Here is a 9,914-nt window from a genome sequence, read left to right on the forward strand (position 1 = left end):
CCCTTGGATATTTCTGCTATGGTATTATTGGAAGGCCTCAAAATTGTATTTCAGGGTTTCTGGAGTCCATGGAGAATCCTAACCCACATCATAAAACATTAAATGTATAATAAAACATAACCCACATCATAAAACATAAAATTCTCTCTGGGGTAATGTTGTGAAACTATATGTGAAAGGTGGGAATTATAAACTGAACCCTCTAGCATTTACCCTGAAAGGCATACACAGATGACCTGGTGTGGAGGCAGGAACCAACGTACCACATTTTTTGTACAAATTGTTGGCAGTTCTTAAAGGGACAGAAGATTACCGTTTACATTTTGCAGTCTCTTGACTTTTTAAGACAATTCCATGAATGATAAAAGTGATGTCGGGAAGACATAAACCTGAAACTCCACCAGCCATCCTCGCTCCTTTATTTTGTTTTAAATCATTATATAGTAATTTGAGTTTAAGACTAACTTCAGTCATTCAGAATAATATTGAAAGTATTTCCTAAATCATTGAATAACAGTGACCACAATAAGTAAAGATTTGGTTCTAAGATTACAAATAATCAAAAATGTTAACTTTGAGATTCAAAACCCTGTAGCATCTGGAAAAGGCTGTTTCCAAAGTATAACCATAACAATAACATTAAAACTTATTTGTGAAATAAAACATTTCTGAAACACTTAGGAATACATGCTTATTCCACTTTTGGGATAACTACTAATACTTTCTGAAATATGTTGGGTAGTGATTTCTGTAAAAAGAAAGCAGCAATTCCAGAAGCTGGGTGTTGAGATTATTATACATAATAAAAAAATTCAGTTTTCCAGCACTGGCTTAATACAAAATGGACTTAAAAAGTATTTTTAAATGCAAATATTGGATTCTTGACGCTTCCTTTAAGACATGTACTCTGTCAAGTTAATGAAGTATGATCTTGGATTGTCTTCTATGAGGTATCTGTAGAGTCACGTCTCATTCTGTAAACAGTGTTTGGGAAACATCTTCATCTGAAAATTATGGCAAAGTCTCCTTTTACCATTAAACAGAGACTAGCACTGTCAGGCCGGAGAGACTGACGCTTGATATGAACACAGCTGTCAGGGATTCCATTTTCTCATTTAGGTTTGCATTTATTGCTCTCAAGTCTGTGACTGCAGGATAAATAAGGCAGGAGTCCCCAAAATGTATAAAATTAGGGACTAGAACTCTGACAATTTGCGCAAGTTCTGTCCACTTCTTGCCTGTAACTCTGAAGCTGAATAGTACATCTATACATGCCAAATGTGTTCAATAATAAATGGTTTGCTTTGGACTGTACTTCCTCCCATTTAGATGAACTTCCAGGAACTGCAATGTCAAGAAAGTATCATTACTATCCATTGTACAGTTACATCTTGAATAAGATACAGGGAAAAAAACAACTGAAACATACTGGGAATATATTTTAATTAGTCTGATTTCTACCCTCTCTAAGCTATTCTGTTAGATAAGTATGTCAATTTACACATCCTTAATGGCTTCTCATTATTCTAACTTCTCCAGTCTATTCTCACATAGAGAAAGAATACCAGACATCAATTACAATCCTGTCATTAAAAGATCTTATGCACATTAAAAGTAAAACCTCATGCATGTATTATTTTGATTTAAAAAGCATCAATAGCATGAATCTGTGAAATGACTTGAAGAAATAAAAACGTTAAAAATCTAGCTTTTCTACCGCGTGCAGTGGCTCACGCCTGTAATCCTAGCACTTTGGGAGGCTGAGGCAGGCTGATCACCTGAGGTCAGGAGTTCGAGACCAGCCTGACCAACATGGAGAAACCCTGTCTCTACTAAAAGTACAATATTAGCCAGGCATGGTGGTGCATCCCTGTAATCTCAGCTACTTGAGAGGCTGAGGCAGGAGAACCACTGGAACTTGGGAGGCAGAGGTTGCAGTGAGCAGAGATTGTGCCATTGCACTCTAGCCTGGGCAACAACAGTGAAACTCTGTCTCAGGAAAAAAAAAAATAATAATAATCTAGCTTTTCCTATGTAGAAAAGAGCAAGGGAAACATTCTTTCTTTCTTTTTTTTTTTTTTTTGAGATGGAATTTCGCTCCTGTTGCCCAGACTGGAGTACAATGGCACCATCTTGGCTCACTGTAGCCTCTGTGTCCTGGGTGCAATCAATTCTCCTGCCTCAGCCTCCCGAGTAGCTGGGATTACAGGCACATGTCACCACGCCCAGCTAATTTTTGTATTTTTAGTAGAGATGGGGTTTCATCATGTTGGCCAGGCTGGTCTTGAACTCCTGACCTCAGGTGATCCACCCACCTTGGCCTCCCAAAGTGTTGGGATTACAGGGGTGACCCAACGTGCCAGGCTGAGAAATATCCTTTTTTTTTTTTGAGATGGAGTCTTGCTCTGTCACCCAGACTGGCGTGCAGTGGCGCGATCTCGGCTCACTGCAACCTTCACTTCATGAGTTTAAGCAATTCTCCTGCCTCAACCTCCTGAGTAGCTGGGATTACAGGCATGCACCACCACACCTAGCTAATATTTGTATTTTTAGTGGAGACGGGGTTTCACCATGTTTTGCAGGCTGGTCTCAAACTCCTGACCTCAGGTGATCCACCCGCCTCAGTCTCCCAAAGTGCTAGGATTACAGGCGTGAGCCACTGAGCTGGCTGGGAAATATTCTTAATGCCTTTAATCTGAAGGTTAAAATCAATTTGTAGTATCTCAAAGAGACAGAAAATTATTGTTCTGGTATCAATACTGACCTGCAACTTACCCTTTAAAGAGCCTTTTGTTTAAGGCTCTTAACAAAAGCCTTTGTTTTTTAAAGACAAGGCTTTTGTCTTAAAACAAATCTTTTCAGTAGAAAAGTCTTCCTACATAATTATAAGCAGTGATGTTTAGTTTCAAAGGCAGAAGTCCACCAACCCCAGGCCCATTTACTACCAGCAACATACTTAGCTGTATGTGAGCTATGGCAGTAGATTTTCCTGAAGTGAGAGACCAGATATTTAAATCTTCGACTGAATATACATCTTCTATTTTCATCAAGGCTTCTTTGACATAGTCTACATTCAAATGGCTTGGCACACCTATTAGGAATGTATAATTTAAAAGTAAAATTTATTTTAGAAAAAAAGGAACTTTTACATTACTGATAAGACATTTCTCAAAGAAAACAAATGGCTTTGCTAAATTCAGTTTAAACAAATACTTTAAAACATTAATACTTTAAGATAAACCATGTACACATATATTTTTATTGAAAATGTAAGATATATACAAGAGGGTAATACATACTTTAAAAACATACTCATTCTCACTAAAAAGGAACGCCAATCAAACCAGAATACTTCATTAACAGATAAGCTAAGACAAAAAGGAAAAAAGAAGGAAAGAAAAGAACATATAATGATGATAAACCTATTGTTAAGAACTTTTATTTTCATGCTTACACATAATATCAGTAAGGGAAGGAAGCAGTAAATACAACAAAGTCACAAGTTAAGTGGGAATTAAGGAATGAATACATAATCTAGAATTGCATTTTTGTCCTAGTGCCACAGTTTATTAGCAACATGACCTTAACCAAAGTATGTTATCCCTCTGAACCTCAATTTTCTTATTTGTAAACAGGGATAATTTACCACATTATCTGCCTTACCTACTCTGCTTAGCTATTATAAGTGTCAAATGGGTAAAAGATGGGAGAGTGCATTGATTCTTAAATGTTATATACATGTAAGGTACTGTTATATAGCCTAATAGATATTAGTAGAAAGCAAAAGATGTAATTCCTATTCAGAATGTCCCCTGACTCCCAATCTGCTTTAGGGATGTAATAAACTCATGAGGATATTAGTGAGATCTTACCTTCTAGTATTATAACTACTGTATCCCATATGATTCGAAATGTTGTAAAAGCCACAAGTAATGAAAATACGTATGTACAGATGGGATCAGCAATCTTGTATTCTGGCTAAAGGGTAATAGATCAAAATTTATGATTAAATATAGACAGACATAAAACAGACTACAAAGCAAAGCAAGGAATATGTCCCTTTTTCCTTGATTTTCTTTAGCAGAATTATAGAATATCTTTAAAACTTGGATATTGTAATTGAAAAGCATCTTCACTCTATCCTAGACTATTTACATTACTTGCCTCATGGGACCTATTTCCAGAAATGTAATCACTTGTTCTATTGTTCCTTGTGCCGTCTCTAAATCTTCTAGAATATCAGAGCTGGAAAGAATTGTGTGTGTATTTTTAAAGACAAAGTCTTGCTATGTTGCCCAGGCTGGTCTTGAACTCTTGGGCTCAAGTGATCCTCCAGCCTCAGCTGGGATTACAGGCACAGCCACCACACCCAGCTCTGGAAAAAGTTTTAGCAGCCACTAGTCTAAGCCCCTTATAATAAAGAAGAGGGAACTCAAGTTTAGAGTTGAGGCATTTGCTCTCAAGGTCAAAGCATTAATGGCAGAGCCAAGACTAGAACCCACCCAGGTCTCTGGATTTTTAGTCCAGTGCACATTTTACTACCTAGCAATTCAATCACGAGTTTTAAAATTGAGTTATCTGGGCAAGCATGGTGGCTCATGCCAGTAATCTCAGCACTATGGGAGGCTGACGTTGGTGGATCACTTGAGGCCAGGAATTCAAGACCAGCCTGGCCAACATGGCGAAACCTTGTCTCTACTAAAAATACAAAAATTAGCTGGGCATGGTAGTGTGTACCTGTAATCCCAGTTACTTGGGAGGCTGGGGCACAAGAATCACTTGAGCCTGGGAGGCAGAGGCTGCAGTGAGCCAAGATAGTGCCACTGTACTCTAGCCTGGGCGAGAAACTGAGACTTTGTCTCAAAAATAAATAAATAAATAAAAAAGAAAATTGAATTATCCAGTGAAGGCACTACAAAAGCCAAATATAGATAAGTTACCCTGTGATGTGATATCATCTTGTTTACTGCTAACAAAAGAACTATAATGACTGTCAAGTAAACTTACATCAATGTAAAATGAATAGAACTGGCATTGATGTCCAGTATACTGATAAGACAATCAGCCTTAGTTTTCATGTTGAAATTAAATACATTTTAAAATAGAAAAATTACCAATCGTATTACCTTGAATCGTATGATGTATGCAGCTATTAGCACACCAACACTCTGTACCAAATCTCCCAAAGCATGTACAAACGCAGCTCTCACTGCCAGGCTATCCTGCCCATGGCTGCGTTCACACCCAGAACCTGTGGTAGGGGAATCTGAAGGCAGGGAGTGGGAATGGGAGTGATGGTGACCAGACTGGTTCAACAGAAACCCCATTCTGTTAAAAATAAAAGAAAACAATATTATTTTTCCTAATATTGACAAAAACATTTGTTACTAGTCAGACACTAATGAGGTAACATGGAACTCATTTATTTAATAAATTTGGAGCAACTATTATTTATCAGGTACTGTTCTAGGTGCTGGGGTCAGAACAGTGATAAGACAGACATATCCCTATCCCCATGGAGCTTATGTTCTAGTAGAGAAGCCAACAAATAAATACATAATGTACAGCCAGGCAATGTGAAATGCTTTGGAGAAACATAAAGCATTGTAAGGGAATGGAGGATGATAGGCAGAGTGGTAAGGGAAGGCCTCTCAGATTATCTCTGAGCAGATACCTGAAGGAGGTCAGGGAGCAAGTGGTGGAAGAGTGTTCTAGGCAGAAGAATAGCAGAGCAAAGGCCCTAACATGAAAATGTGCTCCGTGGACTTGAAAAAAGACAGACAGCCACTGTGGCAAGAACAAAGTGAGCAAAAGTGCTACGAGATGAGTTGTAGAGGTACACAGAGTCTTATTAACAAGGCTGCAGTAAAACTTTGATTTCATTCTAAGTATAAATAGAAGCCTCGCCTGGGTGACAGAGCGAGACTCCGTCTCAAAAAAAAAAAAAAAAAGAAGCCACTAGGGCAGGGATTGGTAAACTGTGGCCGGTAGATCAAATCTGGCTCACCGATTTTTTTTTTTTTGTACATGAAGTTTTATTGGAATACAGCCATGTTCCTTTGTTTACATGCTAAGTGTGGCTGCTTCTGTTTTATAACAACAGTGTTGAGTAGCTTTGAAAGAGAATATATACATCTCAAAGCTTAAAATATTCACTATCTAGCCTTTTACAGAAAAAAATTGCTGACCCTGGTCTAAATGGTTAAATCTGTAACTTCAACTGTATTATTTTTTGTTTGTTTTTGAGACAGGGTCTTGCTCTATTGCCCAGGCTGGAGTGCAGTGGCCCAATCATAGTTCAATGCAGTCTTGATCTCCTGTGCTCAAGTGACCTTCCCACTTCAGCCTCCCAACTAGCTGGAACCACAGGCACGAGCCACCGTGCCAGGCTAATTTTTATTTTTAGTAGAGATGAGGTCTCACTATGTTGGCCAGGCTGTCTTGAACTCCTGAGCCCAAGTGATCTGCCCACCTTGGCCTCCCAAAGTGTTGGGATTATAGGTGTGAACCACTGTATGTGGCCTAACTTAAACTTTAAAAAGTTTCTCCCCTAAAAAGTTTTAAGGGAAAAAAATTGATAGCTTAAGAAAAAAAATCTAGTTAACACAAAAGTATTCTAAAAGTTAAAAACAAATAACTTTGTCCTACTTAAATACATAATTTTTGACTCAACCTCCAATATACCTGGGCAAACTAATGAGGAATTTATAATGTCCATAGTGTTTCATTTATCAGAAAAATTAATGAGCTATATAATTTTTAAAATATCAAAATATCACTGAATATTACTGAATGCATATGCAATAGTCTCTGAGTTCTCAGCACTTGAAAATATTAATGTGAAAAAATACAGCTTACATTACATTAACTGCAACTCCAACAGCTGCGGTGATGAGCATTATATCTCCATTTATTTCATAGTTCATATGGATAGTTCTTTGCACAGCTTCATATAAGAGGAATCCCATAAGTATATACACCAACAGCACACTAATCATAGCTGACAAAACCTCTAGAGGGAAAAATACATATAACAAATACATTTTCAGCATGGTTATTACACTTCATACCAACTACATTTTTTTTTTTTTTTTTGAGACGGAGTCTCGCTCTGTGGCCCAGGCTGGAGTGCAGTGGCCAGATCTCAGCTCACTGCAAGCTCTGCCTCCCGGGTTTACGCCATTCTCCTGCCTCAGCCTCCCAAGTAGCTGGGACTACAGGCGCCCGCCTCGTCGCCCGGCTAGTTTTTTGTATTTTTTAGTAGAGACGGGGTTTCACCGTGTTAGCCAGGATGGTCTCGATCTCCTGACCTCGTGATCCGCCCGTCTCGGCCTCCCAAAGTGTTGGGATTACAGGCTTGAGCCACCGCGCCCGGCCATACCAACTAAATATTACACAGTCTTTTTATATTCTTTCCTCTAAGGAGATAAAAGCACTATATCGTTTCTGTCACGTCAATTTTCTTTTTTATTTTTTTGAAACAGGGTCTCACTCTGTCACCCAGACTGGAGTGCAGGATCATGGTTCACTGCAGCCTTCATCTCCCAGGCTCAAGTGATCTTCCCATCTCAGCCTCCAAGTAGTTGGTACTACTGTAGGCACAAGCCACCACACCTGGCTAATCATTTTTCTTACTTAAAATGTGTTTAGCACTTACAGAAAAAAAAAAAATGTTTAGCAGCTTGACTGATCTGGATCCTCCACTAATTTACCCTTACCTCTCCCTACCCTCCACTCATCTCTCTCCAAGGTCAAATTATGCATATTTACAGACCATGCACAAGGTAAAAAATGACAAAATGAGAAAAAATATTTGTAACATATGTGATCACGACCAATTTATTGATATTAAAAAGTACACGCAAAAGTCAGTAACAGGCCAGGTGCAGTGGCTCATGTCTGTAATCCCCTAACACTTTGGGAGGCTGAGACAGAAGGATCCCTTGAGCCCATGAGTTTGAGGTCAGCCTAGGCAACATAGTGAGACTCCATCTCTCTTTGTTCTTCCCTACCCTTCATGTCAAATGGGTAATGTGCCAACGTTACAACAAGGTTGCAGGGTGGCACATGTCACACATGTATGCGAACACTTAATTACCAAGCTCATGAACTACAAGAGGATCAAGACTCTATCTCTAAAAAAAAAAATTTTTAATTAGCTGGACCTGGTGGTGAGTGCCTATGGTCCCAGCTACTCGGGAGGCTGAGGTGGGAAGATTGTTTAAACCCAGGAGGTCCAGGCTGCAGTGAACCATGTGCTACTGGACTCCAGCCTGGTCTCCAGAGCGAGACCCTGTCTCAAAAAAAAAAAAACATTTGGAAAAATTCACAAACATTTGGAAACTAAATAACACTTCTAAATAACCCACGGGAAAAAAAAAAAAAAAATCAATAAGAAAATTCATAGTAAACAGAAATGGCCAAATTCTCAAAACCAGTCATAATAAATGAAATTCAAATAGGAATAAGATTTATTTCCTCCTACAAACTGGCAAACTTTTTTTTTTTTAAAAAATCAAGTTTGGGCCGGGCGCGGTGGCTCAAGCCTGTAATCCCAGCACTTTGGGAGGCTGAGACGGGCGGATCACGAGGTCAGGAGATCGAGACCATCTTGGCTAACATGGTGAAACCCCGTCTCTACTAAAAAATACAAAAAACTAGCCGGGCGAGGTGGCGGGCGCCTGTAGTCCCAGCTACTTGGGAGGCTGAGGCAGGAGAATGGCGTGAACCCGGGAGGCGGAGCTTGCAGTGAGCTGAGATCCGGCCACTGCACTCCAGCCTGGGCCACAGAGCGAGACTCCGTCTCAAAAAAAAAAATCAAGTTTGATAATAGCCAGAGTTAGCAAGGATCTACTGGTGGAAGTATCAAATAGTATCACCTTTTTGGAGAGCCAATTGGTAAAAGTAATCAAAACTTAAAACGTATACATTCCTTGATCTAACAACTGTACTTTTAGGACTCTACCTGATAGAAACACCTCCACGTGTGCAAAGATACCTACAAGGCTTTCACTGTAGCATTGTCTGTAGTATCCAGAAAAAAAAAAAAAAAAATCTGGAGACATCCTAAATGTCCACCAAAGAGGAACTTCGTAAGTTATGATTTATATTTATATATAGTGGGGATACCACACAACCATTTATTTTTCTAAAAAGGAAAAAAAGAAAAATATCGAACAAATTGATAATCACAAGAAAGTATTACATTTGGGAAGTGGTACTAGAAGTTTAGGGGATTTATTTTTCACTGTATTATTTTTGGTAATATTTGAAGTGTTTTAAGTTTTTACCATAAATGCGTATTACCTTTAAACTAAAAACATTTTTTTAAGCCATGCAAATATTCATACCTTTATGAAGGCTATTAATTAAACACTGTATATAATAGCAAATTATTGGAAACAACCACAAAAGTGATTAGTAGGGACCCTGTAACATGGAATACTATGCATGTATAAAGAAGAAAAAAGCTTATTCTGGTAAGGAATAATGCCCAAGACATAGTGTTATTGAAAAAAAGCAAAGTACATAACTGTGTATGATACATTACCATTTGTGTAAAAAAAAAAAAGAAAAAAGAGAATATATGAGTAATCACCTGTAAATGCAATCTCCAGAAGGATTATACAAAATACTCATAAAAAACTGGTTATCTTGGGTGAGGAGAACTGGTGGCTGGGAGACAGGGATGACCTTGCCCTATATATGCTTTTGTACCATTTGAATTTTCTACTATGTAAATATAAAGCAAAATAATTTTATATATTTTCAAAATAACAAAAAGAGCAACGTGAAGTACATTTAAAAACAATAAGGGCTGGGTGCGGTGGCTCAAGCCTGTAATCCCAGCACTTTGGGAGGCCGAGACGGGCAGATCACGAGGTCAGGAGATCGAGACCATCCTGGCTAACACG

General features: G+C 38.6%; 1 protein-coding gene across 1 annotated transcript in view; it reads right to left on the reverse strand.

Annotated features, from left to right (window-relative positions):
• Positions 1 to 1,106: 1,106 nt before the first annotated feature.
• The window catches only part of SLC30A4 (solute carrier family 30 (zinc transporter), member 4), a 57,053-nt gene continuing 48,245 nt past the window's right edge, over positions 1,107 to 9,914 (reverse strand). The window contains exons 3-7 of the mRNA XM_011928543.1: positions 6,859 to 7,012; positions 5,127 to 5,328; positions 3,873 to 3,978; positions 2,957 to 3,091; positions 1,107 to 1,344 (exon numbers count right to left, since the gene is read on the reverse strand). Coding sequence (XP_011783933.1) covers positions 1,190 to 1,344; positions 2,957 to 3,091; positions 3,873 to 3,978; positions 5,127 to 5,328; positions 6,859 to 7,012 — 752 coding nt within the window. The 3' untranslated portion in view covers positions 1,107 to 1,189. The remainder of the gene's footprint in view (positions 1,345 to 2,956; positions 3,092 to 3,872; positions 3,979 to 5,126; positions 5,329 to 6,858; positions 7,013 to 9,914) is intronic.

Source organism: Colobus angolensis, unplaced genomic scaffold (genome assembly GCF_000951035.1).
Source record: "Colobus angolensis palliatus isolate OR3802 unplaced genomic scaffold, Cang.pa_1.0 Scaffold78, whole genome shotgun sequence".
In the NCBI taxonomy this organism is placed as follows: domain Eukaryota; kingdom Metazoa; phylum Chordata; class Mammalia; order Primates; family Cercopithecidae; genus Colobus; species Colobus angolensis.